The sequence below is a fragment of the Zeugodacus cucurbitae genome, chromosome 2 (genome assembly GCF_028554725.1).
Source record: "Zeugodacus cucurbitae isolate PBARC_wt_2022May chromosome 2, idZeuCucr1.2, whole genome shotgun sequence".
Taxonomy (NCBI): Eukaryota; Metazoa; Arthropoda; class Insecta; order Diptera; family Tephritidae; genus Zeugodacus; species Zeugodacus cucurbitae.
Window position 1 is genome coordinate 13,634,974 of NC_071667.1, and position 16,917 is coordinate 13,651,890.

At 39.5% G+C, this 16,917-nt stretch overlaps 1 protein-coding gene across 3 annotated transcripts in view; it reads right to left on the reverse strand.

Annotated features, from left to right (window-relative positions):
- The window catches only part of LOC128921834 (dopamine D2-like receptor), an 80,758-nt gene that overhangs the window by 24,792 nt on the left and 39,049 nt on the right, over positions 1-16,917 (reverse strand). For all 3 annotated transcript variants that reach the window (XM_054230347.1, XM_054230351.1, XM_054230354.1), the window contains exon 3: positions 12,317-13,920. In XM_054230347.1, coding sequence (XP_054086322.1) covers positions 12,317-13,799 — 1,483 coding nt within the window. In that variant the 5' untranslated portion in view covers positions 13,800-13,920. The remainder of the gene's footprint in view (positions 1-12,316; positions 13,921-16,917) is intronic.

The window sequence follows — 16,917 nt, forward strand, 5'->3', positions numbered from 1 at the left end:
TCATTTATATATATGTATATAACCCCATATCTAACTCTTATATTTCTTGGTGACACAAACAACCGTTATGTGAACAAAACTATAATACCCTGTGCAACAGGTTGCGAGAGTACAAATGTATCAAAGTGCTCTAACGAAACGAATCTGTAGTCTGCAATATTCAAGGACCTTCCTTTCAAAAATCTCCCTAATTGCCTTTTCACACAGGAGCTAATTGATCAATTAAACGGCCGTTCTCGATTAACGCGCTGACTTAGATCGATTTACCTTACAAAATAAAAATCAAATTTTTTACTTTACTTTTTAATCGAGTTGATAATGAAATGCAACTCTGCGACAAAGAACGTATATATTAGTAATACTACATGATGGCAGATGTCGCTGTTGGAAATAATGTGGTTATGGAGAAAACAGTAATCAGGTGTTGAAACTTACTTCTTAAGAAAAGCAAAAACAAATATGTATAACAGATGATCGATTATCGAATAGGCGACAGTGCGAAGGGAAGATTAATTAATGTGGCTGTGCGAAGAGGCTATACAAGTGTTTTCCGAAGTAAGTTAGTTAGGTAAAAGTTACGTTCACCGTAAACAAATATTTAACGTTATTAGTAAGAATTATTTGGTCAAAATGAGATTAGCTTAAGGTCGCAATATATGACAGTCTGTATGTGCACACGAGATTAATCGAGTGGCTATTTACAAGAGCCGATTTGATAAGCAACAAGTCTGCGTTTGTTGCTCCAGATTTGGCGAGCAAGATTAATGAAATTTTGCAAGAAATATTTAACGAAACCCATAACAAAGCACCCGCGCAAAAAAAAATGTTATATGTTATATATGTACTCATAAGAATATCACACACAAAAGTAATGTAATTTCGCCTGCGGATATGTAAATGCATATGTATGTATATGTTTATAGCTATTTTTGCAATATTTACGAGCTTTAACGCGCACGTGTATACATATGTATAGCGGATACTTGTACACTTATGCCACACAGAAGTAGCTTAGTTAGCACTTAAGTGTGTACTCGTAAATTTTATGAAATGACAACTCGACGGTGAAAGTATGTGTGTGTTGGTCAGTAAATAATTATCTGGGTCCCGAAAAGCGCATAACTCATATGGTGTGATATAGTACGTTAACGTAGAACGGGTATATGGAGACTGGCATTGAAAAAAAGCTCATGGTCTTCAACTAATTATTTCTTTGGAAAATATGATGTTTCTTTAAAAATGATGAGCAAACTATTCAACTCCCTTCTAAAAGCTAATTGCTGCAAGCAGATATTTAATGGGTGATCTATCAAGGTGCTTTTTCATGATGTAAGGGTTTGTTGTTATAACAATAACATTGAGAAATGCGCTTAGGTTCAGTAATCTCGACCTTATATATATATATATTTGGCGTAGGAACCGCTTTAAGCGATTATAGCCGAATCCACCAGAGTGCGCCACTCATTCCTCCTTTTTGCTTTTTGGCGCCAACTGGAAACACCAAGTGAAGCCAGGTCACTTTGCACTTGGTCTTTCCACCGGAGTGGAGGTCGTCCTCTTCCGCGGCTTCCTCCAGCGGGTACTGCATCGAATACTTTCAGAGCTGGAGTGTTTTCTTCCATCCGTACAACATGACCTAGCCAGCGTAGCCGCTGTCTTTTTATTCGCTGAACTATGTCAATGTCGTCGTATAAATCGTACAGCTCATCGTTCCATCGTCTGCGGTATTCGCCGTTGCCAATGTTTAGAGGACCATAAATCTTGCGCGAAACCTTTCTCTCGAAAACCCCAAGAGTCGTCTCATCGGATATTGTCATCGTCCACGCTTCAGCGCCATACATCAGGACGGGAATAATGAGCGACTTATAGAGTTTGATTTTGGTTCGTCGAGAGAGGACTTTTCAATTGCCTACTCAGTCCAATGTAGCACCTGTTGGCAAGAGTGATTCTGCGTTGGATTTCAAGGCTGACATTGTTGGTGTTGTTAATGCTGGTACCCAGATAAACGAAATTATCTACAACTTCAAAGTTATGACTGTCAACAGTGACGTGGGAGCCAAGACGCGAGTGCGCTGACTGTTTGTTTGATGACAGGAGATATTTCGTCTTGTCCTCATTCACCACCAGACCCATACGCTTCGCTTCTTTATCTAGTCTGGAAAACGCAGAACAAACGGCGCGGTTGTTGCTTCCGATGATATTAATATCATCGGCATACGCCAGGAGCTGTACACTCTTGTACTCGACCTTAGACCGAGAAAAATGGCGAATCTTCAAACTCTTGCGAGTAGAAAACGGCATTATTATCAAAGAAATGGAGTAACGGTATATGCTAACCATTGGCCATCATTAGATAAATGGAGCACGAATCACACATTTTACTGGTTGTCAATTATTAGGTTCCCAACGAACCCTTGACCATTAGGTTTGGTTTAATACTATACTTCGTAACACCAAGCTTGTTCATGTCTTAAATTCCAAAAGCAAATCAATTTACGTACCACCCTGTATGTGTGCAGATATGAAACACTGCTATGCTATTTGTCGATCGTTGCTGTGTGAACTCTAAGCGCATGCTTGTAATTATCTCTGTAAGTGCATTAAAGTGGTCCAGTGAAAGCAATTATTGCAGCTCCGAGCTATTGACCCTTGGTGATTATTTATTTGTAGCCAATTGGGATACGGTAATTATATGCTTGTGGAAAATAAATGACTACATACAATGTTACCAGATTTTTGTAGTATAATTTCGCAAGAAATTGAGCACCTAAGAAAATGTTGTGCTTTATTATTCACAGTTAGCGAATGCTCTCACACAACTTTGGTATCAGGTGATTGATTGCTTGAAGAAATTTTTCTTTTGCATGGTGAAACCAAAATGAACAAAAGGTGTATAAATATGTAAAATGTGATTACAATTACATATTTTTTGGAACATTTAAGAACAACATTAATACTTCTACAGTCCTCTACTCCACCTAATATTAAACCCATTTATGATTATCATGCTTGAATCTTGAGCTACAGTTTGAATGCTTAAAATCAAATTTACTTTTATTGGCTACCCCTTCATGTTGCCATAATTCATGTTAAACGCTTATGCTTGCGCTTTTACACATAAAATATCATAAAATATCCTTTTGCTATGTAGATACTTATACAGTTACGTGTATAAATTGTAGTAATATTCGTAGCCACAAATCGATTGGCTGACCGTATGCTTGCGGTGTGCGGTTAGCGGTGATATCATTCATTAGTTGGCTCAAATGAGTTTTTGGTTGTTTGGCATCCTTTTTTGTACTGACCATTAACCTGCTGTGTCGCACTTATGGCGTGCGTTGAAAAGCATAAGTTTTTACAGATTCTAGATACAGTAATAAATAGATAAATTAGTTATTTTTGGAGCACTTCAAAGTTTGTTTGACCAACGCTTTGGGTTTCGTGTGTCCCATTTTATGGTTTAAAGTGAGTAATTTTTGTAGCTTTCACTTTTTTCTCCTTTTCTTATCGCTTTTTTTGCTTTTTGTCTACTCTACCAAACTGTTTTTGTGATTTATGTCCAATTCGTGTTGGTCTGTTAAATTTTATCTTCTATGTCTCATTTGCTTGTCTGTTGGACCGAAAAATCACAATGCATGAGCTTCAGAGCAAGAGATGATTTGAATGTAAACGATTTCTTTTCTGCTTAAAATTAAATAATAAAAATTCATTTTAAATGTGTGGTATGCATAAATGATCCTAGACATATATATCACACGAAAAGGAAACTAATTTGTGTAAGATTTGAGCAGTTGAGAGACGTGTTGTGTTGTGTATACATATATTGCCTAAGAGAGCAAGTGGAACTTCTATAACTCGAATCACCATAATCCTTAAAAAAACTCCGAGTTAAAGAGACTTCGAGTTATTGAAATTTTAATTAAGACATGCATTTTTCAAAAAGCTGTAAAATACAGATTTTTAGTTATTTACTTCGCAAAAAGTAAACACATGTATTTTGTAATTTTGTTTGTTGCAGATTGCTATTGTTTGGCTCTTGACGTCTGTATCTCATGCCTTTGTTACACGATTTATGAAATCCATAAGTGTAAGACAGCGGCTACGCTGGCTAGGTCATGTTGTCTGAAAGTGTTCGATGCATTACCCGCCAGAGGAAGCCGAACTGCGAAGGAAAGAGAGGAGTGGCGCGCTCTCATCGATTCGGCTATAACCGGCTAAACGGTTGAACGCCAATCACATACATATATAAGTGTAATATTATTTTTCTTGTTCACCTCTATACGAATATAGTAACTCCTTCAAAATTGTTCCTTGATAGTAAAATAATAAATTTGGTATTATGCCCAGGTCGAAAAGTTCGATTTACGGATGGAAATTTGTATGAAATTTTACTTTTATTGCCACTTCAAGAGTTCGAGTTAGGGAGGATCTTCGAACTTCCATACCACTGTATATATATATATTGATGTACTAGCAGACCCGGTCATACGTTTTTGTGGCTAAGGTATGCATTAAATTAGTAAATTTTTCAATACAGAGAAAAAATTCTTACGCATAAAGACGAAAACGCTGTAAAAGGTAAATTTTAAAATTATTGATATGCATTATTGTAGATCTTGATTAAGAGTCTTGGCATCGGCTTCGGCCGGTATCGGCCACAAAATTCAGCAGCGGTATCGGGCATATTTGGCCGATTCTTCCTAGTTATTTTAAATTACACTTACATTATTTTTTTTTTTTTTACTTTCTTGAATTCTTAAAAGCCTAAAATATACAGTCTTCTTATTCATATCTGCCTCAACCAATCATTCCTCACGATGATAATATTAAGTTGGCAAATATCTCCCTTCCGCCTTTTTAACGTTTCAATTTCGCGGCGATGTATAAAGCGCTACAGAGCTCTTTTGGATATTGGCCTCAAAAGTTATAGACGTGTAAACACGGAGTTCACTAACGCTGAAATTCGCGCTATTTTAAAGTTTTGCTTCGTTAAAGGCAAATCCGCTAAAGAAACGTTCGGTGAGATTAATAGTGTTTTGGGGGATGGTGCGCTATCACTTCGAACTGCGGAGGAATGACTTCGACGATTCAGATCGGGTGAAAACGACACCATGGATAAGCCAGACGGTGGAAGATCTGTGACGACGAATACCAATCAAATCATGAAAAACATCGAGTTAGACCGGCATGTGGCATCTCTTAACATCGCCCAGGAAATGGGCGTAAGTCTGGATACACAAAAAAAGTGAATCATTCACTATGAGCTGCTCCCATATTGTCAGACGTTTAATTCTGCCATCTACTGCGAATAACTGGACAGCTTAAAGCAGGCGATCGACCAGAAGTGTCCAGAATTGGACAACAGAAAGGGTGTAAAGTTTCACCAGGACACCAGACCACACACTTCTTTGATGACTCATTCGAAGCTGCGGGAGCTCGGTTGGTAGGTTTTGTCGCATCCACCAAATAGCCCGGATATAGCGCCAAGTGATTACCACCTGTTCCTGTCCATGGTGAACGCCCTTGGTGGTGTAAAGTTGAACTCAAACGAGGCTTGTGAAAAGTGGCAATCCGAGTTCTTCGCAAATAAGGATGGGGGCCTCTACGAGGTGGGTATTATGAAGTTGCCTAGTTGTCTAGTTGCCTAGTTATTGGCCAACAGGAAGGGTGTAGTGTTCCACCAGGACAACGACAGACCACACACTTCGTTGATGACTCGTCAGAGCTACGCGAGCTCGGATGGGAGGTTTTATCGCATCCACCATATAGCCCGGACATAGCGAATACGTTCCCGTACCCATTCCTGTCCATGGCGAACGCCCTTGATGGTGTAAAGTTGAACGCAAAAGAAGCTTGTGAAAAGTGGCTGTCCGTCTAGATGGAAACAGATTATGGAACGAAACGGCGTATATTTGAACTATGTAATTCCGATCACTGTAAACTTTTTATAAAGCATTGAATAAAGAGCAAAATCGTGGAATGGAGATATTTTTTGCCAATCTAATATTAAGTCTAGTATAAAGAACTTCATTATATTTGTATACAATTTATCATTACATTATTTAGAATGATCCGATTTATTTCAAATATGCACAGTTTTGTTCAACAACTGTTTTTTTATTTAATTTTGAATATAATTTCATAATGTCACTCTTATAGAAATTCTGGTTGCTATGGGCAAAAAACTGGGAGGGTATATTTTTAAAAGTTTCTCTTGAGACAAATTTTCATAATCACACACACAGGCCAACACTCAATTTTGCTGAGTCCCAAAAAAGCTTTATTTCTGACCTTAAAGGAAAAAAGCTATATACTTGTTTTGAGAAAAGGTGATTAACTTATTTTTAATATCTCTATATGTTATAAAAATAAGTTATTTACCAAGGAGAGTTTGTACCCATCAAAGTGGTTTCTGCGTTGACATATCTTCTGGTCCTCCTGCAAGGAGGAAACTCCTACGCCACTGAACGCCACGTCTAGAGGGAAAACTGTCAGCGCCGGAACTAGGCTCGAATGCAGAAGACTAATCACCTGCTCATCTTACCGAAACCGATTAGGTCCTATGTTCCATCTATTAACTATGGGAAAATATATATGTTCATATATAATCAGCTAGGAAGTCAATTTTGTTTTTTCTCTTTTGTTTGCAGCTGTTATTCTTTATTTGAACTAATCGAGTGCGGGTATATTTTACTTCTATTCGACTGTAACAAAAACAAAACTATACTTTTTTTAATTCTGAATTTCTATATTTATTTGTCTTTGCTGGCGCATTTCACTGTTTGGCAAGCAAAGGAAAAATATTTATTTGCAATTGCCATTCCTTGCTGACTTTATGGAGCGAATCGCCTGGTAATTGAATTTTTATTGGATGTTTGTCGTATGCGATTTTGATTACATTTTATTTGATTTGATTTCGATGTGCGAGATGTGCCAGCCAACACGATATACTGCAGCCATTTGTTTAACAAATCAAGTTGTTGGAATCCAATTTGGCAAGATTATATGTTGTGAATAAAGTATTTATTTGAAAAAAAAAAGTTGTAAGTAACTACCAACAAAAAATAAATAATGCAACATGACCAAACCAAAACTCAGTGCAAATTGCATGCAAACAACAATTGGAAAGCATACAGTGGTGTATTGTCTATGAGTAAATTGTCTATGCTGCCAAGTCTACAGCTTTATTTCCGCTCGGTTGTGTACACTTTACTTTTATAACCGCTTCAATGCGATTGTATGTATTACAGTTGTGCGCAGAAAAATGTAGTAATAAGATTTATAAGTATTTTCATCTCACCACACACTGAATATTTTACGCACGCAACTGTATAAAAAACATAACCAAATAATATTGGAAATGTCGACTATTTTATTTGGCCAACCGCCAATAAAATGGCATACTTATATGGATGCATGTTTGCTCTTCTAGAATTGCGATAATATTACTCTTCTGTGCGTTGCTGGTGTAATGGTACCGTGTGTTTGCAAAAAATCATCTCTAGTATCAGACATAGTCAAAATATGAATATCGTTTTTCGATGCCAACAACAATTGAGTAAATGGTTACATAAATTTTATATTGATATGCTCCAGTGTTTTTTAATACGAATCTCAAATAAACGAGGAGCATTCGTTAAACCACTGACATTTTCGACAAAATATGTTTATATTTTTTTGTTGTTGAATGTCTAAATATTCACGAAAGTTTTCTTGAGCTTGTTGCGACTAGATAATAAGAACTCTGAGAAGAGTTTGCTTGAATTCGTGGTATCTTGTTGCGGAATCAGTTTTTCAGTTCCGGTTCCAGTGAAGTTCTCCAACCCTCTTTTCTCTGTCTGCTTCCATATTTTGTCAGAAATTTCTTCTATAAATGTTGAATTTACGTCAAATTGGGTTCTGTAGATGGCAGTTTAGTTTACTCTTCTATTTGTTGAGTTGCTACTTAACCCATTCCTTCCCATTGGACACGCTTGGGTACAAAAAAAATGGTATCTCCAGAAACCCATTCGATCCCTTTGTACTCAATTTGTTAAAAAAAATCATTGATTTCTTGTGAGTACAATGGTAGGGAATGGCTTAATACCACTAAGAGTCGATGACCTGAGTAATGAGTGATGTGGCCTCACACACCAGCACCATAAGGGAAAACGGCTTCGGTTATATATTTCCCACTTTGGCAGGAGGTGTCGTTAATTTTCTCCTACACAGTAGGGATATTAAAGAGGCAAAGAGGCTTAAAAAGTTTGGAAATGTCTCAGTTAGTATACCTTGGTTTAGATTACATGTTAAGAATATTATTGCTTAGTTGCCAGGAGATGGCGAACCCGATTCCCCAATCGATGACGATTTAACAGATGTTCCATTAACCGATGAAGAAATTCGAATAGCGAATCCGCACCAACAAAGCGGCGGGGGCCGATAGATTACCGGTCGTGCTATTCAAATACGGCGGCGAAGAACTGATAAGGTGCATGCATCATAGCAATCATAGCAATCCATAAAAACGGAGATCCCACTATCTGTGCCAATTACCGTGGGATAAGCCTCCTAAATATCGCCTATAATGTTCTATCGAGCGTACTGTGTGAAAGACTAAAGCCCACCGTCAACAAACTGATTGGACCTTATCAGTGTGGCTTTCTTCTTCTTCTTCTTGACTGGCGTAGACACCGCTTACGCGGTTATAGCCGAGTCCAAAACAGCGCGCCACGTATCCCTCCTTCTGGCAGTTTGACGCCAATTGGTTATTCCAAGCGAAGCCAGGTCCCTCTCCACCTGGTCCTTCCATCGGAGTGGAGGTCTCCCTGCTGCTTCCACCAGCGGGTACTGCATCGAATACTTTCAGAGCTGGAGCACCTTCATCCATTCGAACAACATGTCCTAGCCAGCGTAGCCGCTGTTTTTTTATTCGCTGGACTATGTCTATGTCGTCGAATAGCACATACAGCTCATCGTTCCATCGTCTGCGGTATTCGCCGTTGACAATTCTTAAGGGACCATAAATCTTCCGCAAAACCTTTCTCTCGAAAACTCCAAGTGCTGTCTCATCGGATGTTGACATCGTCCACGCTTCTGCACCGTAAAGTAGGACGGGAATGATGAGATACTTCTAGAGTTTGGTTTTTGTTCGTCGAGAGAGGACTTTACTTTTCAATTGCCTACTTAGTCCATAGTAGCACCTGTGGGCAAGAGAATCACGTTGGATTTCCAGGCTGACATTGTTATTGCTGTTAATGCTGGTTCCCAGGTAGACGAAATTATCTACAACTTCAAAGTTATGACTGTCAACAGTGACGTGGGAGCCAAGACGCGAATGCGATGACTGTTTGTTTGACGACAGGAGATATTTCGTCTTGTCCTCGTTCACCACCAGACCCATACGCTTCGCATCCTTATCCAATCTGGAGAAAGCAGAACTAACGGCGCGGGTGTTGTTTCCAATGATATCGATATCATCGGCGTACGCCAGTAGCTGTACATTCTTATAGAAGATTGTACCTTCTCTGTTTAGCTCTGCAGCTCGTATTATTTTCTCCAGCATCAGGTTAAAGAAATCACACGAGGGTGAGTCACCTTGTGGCTTTAGACCTGGAAAATCCACAACTGACCAGATATTCACCATGTGCCAAGTCTTGGAGAAGACCCATGAAAAGAGGATCGACACACACCACCTAAGCGGCTTTCGACAGCACGAAAAGGAGTTGCCTTTACGCCGCGATGTCTGAATTTGGTATTCCCGCAAAACTAATACGGCTATGTAAGTTGACGTTGAGCAACACCAAAAGCTCCGCCATGATTGGGAAGGACCTCTACGAGCCTTTCGATACCAAACGAGGTTTCAGACAAGGTGACTCACTATCGTGTGACTTCTTTAACTTGATGCTGGAACAAATTAAACGAGAGCTAAATAGAGAAGGTACAATCTTATATAAGAGTGTTCAACTGCTGGCGTACGCCGATGAGCAATAACCACGCCGTTTGTTCTGCTTTTTCCCCGCATAGATAAGGAGACGAAGCGAATGAGGACAAGACGACATATCTTCTGTCATGAAGCAAACAGTCGACGCATTCGCGTCTTGGCTCCCACGTCACTGTTGACAGTCATAAATTCGAAGCCGTAGATAATTTTGTATACCTGAGAACCAGCATCAACAACACCAACAATGTCAGCCTCGAAATCCAGCGCAGAATCACTCTTGCCAACAGGTGCTACTTTGGACTGAGTAGGCAATTGAAAAGTAAAGTCCTCTCTCGGCGAACCAAAATCAAACTCTACAAGTCGCTTATCATTCCCGTCGTGCTTTATGGTGCAGAAGCTTGGACGATGTCAACATCAGACGAGACGACACTAAGAGTTTACGAGAGGAAAATTTTGCGCAGGATTTATGGTCCTCAGAACATTGGCAACGGCGAATACCGCAGACGATGGAACGATGAGCTGTATGAGTTATACGACGACATTGACATAGTTCAGCGAATAAAAACACAGCGGCTACGCTCGCTAGGTCATGTTGTCCGAATAGACGAAATCTCTCCAGCCCTGAAAGTGGTCGATGCAGTATCCGCCGGAGGAAGCCGAGGAAGGAGAAGGCCTTCGCTCCGTTGGAGGGACCAGGTGGAGAACTGGAATATCCAACTGGCGCCGAACTGCGCAGGAAAGAGAGGAGTGGCGCGCTCTCTTCGATTCGGCAACGCCAATCACATACGTACAGTTGCCGACAACTCGTCGATGGAGCCAAATTTATAAGACAGTTATGCTTACATAAAACTAGATCTGCGTTGAGCTCCTCAGCGTTTGTGAAATTATTTAGGGTTGATCTAAGATTTGCTTGACATTGTGGTGGAATTAACTGTTAGAGATGAAGCGTTGATAGTTTCCTGAGGTCACGTTAGCACAAATCCAAAAATAAATCCTTAAATAAAGCTTTAATTTTATTTGTATAGTTTTTTAATGCGTATCCCCTCCACCTGCAAGCGCTAAATTTATAATATAACGTAATTTTATATAGCAAAATAATGCCAAAAAGTTACTTTGTGCATGGAAACCTAAAAAACAATATTGTTTTTGTAAGTTTGGCCAGTCACTTCGTCTGCCAATCCATTAAGAATGTCGAAAACGTTTTTTATCTGTATTGGCTTCTTAAAGCTTTAATGTATAGGGTGTGTGTGTATAACCAAATAAAATTAAGGTTCAACTGCTTTTAAATATACTATATAAGCTTTGATACACTTTAGTGCAAAATCACATTGTTTGTTGTGTTTTCGATAAACTTTTAACTCTGACTACTTAAGTAAGTAAAATACTTTGCTTACAAACTTGGCAGAGAACAAAACAACAAACACAAACAACACCAAAAAAATGTGCCACGTTTCGTCGTTTTTCTATGTTTTTTCGCCCCAAACATTACTTAGTTTTCCCACTTTTACTTTCGTTCGATAGTAAAATAAATAAAAGATAAACTGTTTGTTAAAGATTTTTATGAACAAAAAGGGTATTATGGGCCAAAAGGGCATACTAAAGTACGAAATCTTCGGTCTCAAGGGAAAACAGCTTAAGTTGATTTTAAGTAATTTCGCTTAAAGCGTTAATTCTTGTACTCTTAAATTTTAAATTAAATTTATCTCAATAGTTGCGAAATAAAAGCTCAAAGTTGTACATTTTCATAGCGGAATTGAGTGTGCGTAAACGCCACTGCTGCATCTTACCTCGATTTAAGTTTTTTTTTGTCATATAGACAGGGATTTGTATTATATTGTATGAAAATAAAAAATCAAAGTAGAAAAATAAAATGCTTTTGGCTAGTCAGAAACAAAAGAAATAAACGGAATTTGGCAGCCACTGGTTGGAAAAGAGTGCTGTTTGCAGTTCTGTAAGTTTTAATTTGAAAATGTCCATTGAAGTTTTTACTCGAATTTATTGAGGTGCATATGGACAAACAGACGTACGAGTATACATGATTATACATACATATGTATGATGCAAAGGGACAATCATACCGCTTCAGAGGTTTTAATTACAATTACAGGTGTATATATGTACGTGATTGGTGTAGGAACCGTTTAGCCGGTTATAGCCGAGTCGATGATAGCACGGTACTTCTCTCTTCTCTTCGCAGTTCGGCGCCAGTTGGAGATCCCAAGTTTTACCAGGTTGCTGTTATAGTAAGCGCGAAGACTCAATAGCTGACATCCTGGCAGCTAATATGAATAATCTCCTAATTACTAAGGGCAACATTAATGAATAACGAGAATCAAATTCCGAACCCGAAAGACTTATTCAATTTTTTTTATTTGTTATACTAAAACTACTTACCCAAAAATGCCGGTATCGCACCCAACGGCATCACAAACAAGCTGACCAACAAATCGGCTATTGCCAGCGAGAAAAGAAAATAGTTGGTGACATTTTGTAATTTCTTATCGCGTGCCACCGCCAAACAGACTAGCATATTGCCAAGACCACCGGCGAATATGAAGAATATGACACAAAGAAATATCCACTCATAATCATGATGGTGCGTTAGCTTATTACCCAATGAATAGTCATTGCTGAGTTTACGTGGACCCCACAGCGACGATAGTGATGTGCTGCCACTGTCGCTGGTTGTGCTGTCACCGATGCTGCTGCTGATATCACTAACCGGCGCGGACGCATTGTCAGCGTTGAGCTCATCAAAGGCATTCCACGACCAGAACGCATCATCATAAGCGCCCGCCAACCAACTGTAGTTCGCTTGCATTGCTGTTGAATTGACCAACTGAGCGCCGAGTTGTGGCAATAAATCACTGGCATTCCATCTACTACGGTTGCTGTTAATAAAATGCTGCCAAGCGTTATTCAGTGGATTACCACTGATTCCAGCGCTGGCGCTTAAGCTATCAGTCAAATTATGTTGCAACAAACCGTCTAATGCCGCGGTGGTCGGCGTTGCTTGTTGGGCGGGTGGTGGTGAGAGTGAGGCGGTTAGGTCCTCGTATTGTATGCGCAGGTAACAAATGAAATCATCTACTATGGACGCATTACCGCCGCCATTTACATTTTTTGTTGTGGCCGCCGTGGCTGCCGTGGCAACATCTGCGTCCGTTAATCGTATATCGTTATCGAAAAAGTCATTCGGTGCCGTCGACTCATCACAGTATAGTAACTGTCTTTGTACTACTTTACATTGTGCATTTGCTGTGTCACTAATATTACTACTATTGACTAAATGACTAATATGCTGATCACCCTGTAATGGTTGGTGCTGCGCTAGTGCCAAATTGAAATTGACCACTGGTTGCCGCAGCTGTTGCACTACTACTTCGGTATTTATTGCGCAATTGACTGCGTCCGCGCGGACACTGTCGGACATTGTCGCCGCAAATCCTTCACCAAGGTCATTCTCCGCCACCCCATTAGCCCCTGCCGTCGTGTACTTCGGAATTGGTTGACATTTGTAGCGTGCTCTCTGCACTGCCGCATCGAATTGCTCGAGCATACAGCGGTAGGACTGATTGAGCGCAGATGCCGCTGTTGTTGTTGCGTCGGTGTTGTTAGCTTCATTTGCGGTCGCATCTGTTGTATTTGTTGTATACGCATTCGGTGTTGTTTGAGCGTTGCCATCGTCCACGTTGCTGCCGTTGACATTGTCGTTGAGATTTGTTTGCGGCTGGCACCAGATGTCTGCTTTCCAGAGTTGCGTCCATGGCGCATTTGCAAGTCGACAACTGTATGGTTGGGTGATATTCGCATTTGTTGCTGTAGTTGCCGGTAATGTTCTTCTTGGTCCATGACCAAATATTTGTTGTACACCCATTTCATTCTAAAGCAGTAAAAGTGCGTTACATGACATCAGCTCTCACTGTCTCACTGTCTCGGTGTGAAGTGTGACTGTGGAGGTCTTCATTGCGCAGCAATTACTGTCTTATAAATTGAGTCTGCAAAAAAAAAAATAATAATGAAATAAAAGAATATAATATAATTGGTGTAATTAAAATCATAATTAATGTAATTAAAAAACTAATTATAGTTATATATTCTATATTATATATATACTAACTATATATATATATATATATATATATTCCTAGATATACTCAAAAATTTAGTATTCTACTAGTTTCTATCTAGAGGTTTATAGCATTATTTCATTATTATGAACTAGCACATTCTGAAGTGGAAATATGGTCATAAAGTACCCTCAATATTGGTAAAAAACCATTTCGGGCTTATATGTCTGTTCTAATTGTTTCCGATTTTCAAAATTTATAACAATCAGTTTTTGAATGAATGCATTTTGAAATAAAATGAAAATAAATAGACAATTTGTTTGCCCATTACATTTCTACAATAAAAAAACTGTAAAACTTCCAGCTACCAAACCTACAAATGCTCATATGTATGTAGAAACCATCCTACAAAAAGCATGAAGTGTTGAGGTGAAAACTAAATATTATTTCAATATTTTTACTCCAAAAAAACACAAAACGCATATTTTGATTAGCCATACCCGTGTTTTAGTGAGTAAAAACACACCCTCCAGGAAATGAAATGTATGATGTTGTGAGAATTTTAAACTTAAACAAGTAAGAAAGGGTGTAACCGAACATTTTATACTCTAGCAATTTATTTATTTAATTTTATTAATATAACACACAATTTTACTCACATATTCGGCATATACATACATATATGCTATAAAGTCCATTGAAAGTTTGAAAAGATCGACTTCAAAGTTCTGGTTTGAGCTATTTTAAGAACATATCATTGGGAAGCCAGGAAGATATTATGAACCGAATTTTATTGAAATTGGTTGATTAGTTTCGGAAATATGGTTTTTGACCCATAAGTGGGCGGAACCACTCCCATTTAAAATTTTTTATACCATTTTGAGTGCCGCTCTCCTATACCATCTTTATAATGAAAATTAATGTTTCTGGTGGTTTTCTTTACTGAATTAACGCATTTTTAGCAGGTTAGAATCCGATTACCGCCATTTTTATACTGTATAAGGAAGAGACTGAAGAAAATGACTCCTGAGAGTTTCGTTGATATAGCTTTAGTAGTTTACGAGATATGTACAAAAAACTTAGTCGGGGCGGGGTCACGCCCACTTTCCCAAAAAAAAAAAAAAAAAAATACATTCAAATATGCCCCTTCTTAGAATTGACAGGTTCTCGGTTATCACCATTTTGTGGGGGTGGCTGTGGTCCGATTTCGCCCATCTTTTCTGGTGCGAAGAAATATGTGTAACAAGTTTCAGCAAGATATCTTAATTTTTACTCAAGTTACAGCTTGCACGGACGGACGGAGAGACAGACATCCGGATTTCAACTCTATTCGTCACCCTGATCACTTTGGTATATATAACCCTATACCTGACTCTTAGTTTTCGGACTTACAAACAACCGTAAAAACAGAAGATCTCACTTAGACAGCATGGCGCTATCCATTGTGGCACCAATAGAACTCCCTGTGGATCAAAGACCTTTAGGATTCAGCAAAACGCTTGGAATCCGTTACAAATTTCTTAAGGCGGCTAATATCGATTCTAGCCAATTCGCTAGGATCGCCGAAAAAGGGCCTTCCGAGGTGCTTCAACGTCAGTCTGGCAAAAGCTGGACAATGAAGAAGGAAACGCTTAGATGATTCCATCTCGCCTTCCTCCATACAGCTTTGGCAACTTGCATCTGTCACGATCCCAAGTCTCACCGCATGGGTAACCATTGGACAATGTTCAGTAAGTACACTCATGATGACGCTGAGATGGACCCTGTCCAGAGAAAGCAGTTGAAACGACCGCTTACGCTCTACAGAGGGCCAAAAGGACCTCGCCACTGCACAAGTACTGGTAGTTGACCAGCGTTTGACGAGCTCATGCGTAGTCCGCATGTCCAGCGCTCTTGCGCAGACTACCAATGCGCTCCCATTCCGACTTCAATGTAGCTAGGGTACCCTCCCTTGCAAGCTTGTCCGCTATACAGTTACCAAAGATCCCGCGGTGACCACAGAGCGTACTGTCATCGAATCCAATGCCAGTATTGCCGCCCTGCTGTCGGAGTGAATACATACCTCTCTAAAAGAGGTCACCATACGGAGCAGTGCGTCCACTGCCACTTTAATCGCAGCGACCTCTGCTTGGAAGACATTACAGTGGTCAGGTAGCCTAAAGCTGGTATTGATAGAGAGCTTTCTGCAGAAAACTCCCCCACCCACCTTTCCCCTTAGCTTCGATCCATCCGTGAAAAAGCTGACTGCACTTCTCCTCGTAGGTACATGTGCAGAGAAGAAACCTCTCGGGGACGGTTCCGCGGTGCAGTGGTCCAAGTAGTCAGGGATGCAATCGAACCGACGGAGAATTTCAGAATGCCCCTGCTTGGGACCGATCATGTACCCAGCGTCTCTGAGTCTGACAGCGACCTTTGCCGCAGTGCATCTACCAGCAATTTCAACAGGTGCGACGTGTAAGATAGCATTCAGAGCCATAGTTGGTGTTGTTCTTAGCGTTCCGCTGATTCCAATGAGAGCCGCTCTTTGGACACGCTCCAGCTGCTTAGCTAGTGTGACTTTCACTTTGTAGGGACAGTATAAACAAATTATTCATGAAATCATAAGCTCGACATATAATAAAGTAAATTACCGATTTGACGAAATCGGCTTTGATGATATCTGCTTCGTTTGGCTATAAAAAAGTATGCCAATATCTGTCGTCCACATATTAGTTTTCAGAAAAGAATAACAAAAAATAAAAGCTAGATTTTGATTGGCTTGTTTCTCTTGAAATTTTGCTACTTATTATGCTTTATTTAAGGCTTTATCAGTAGTCGCCAAAGTTCTCGCCTAGTTTAGTCGAAGGAACTTCGATTCTTGATATTCTGTTTTTTTATAAACTGTTTATTTCTTATTCACACTGCTTCATGTTCAGTTGAAAAAAC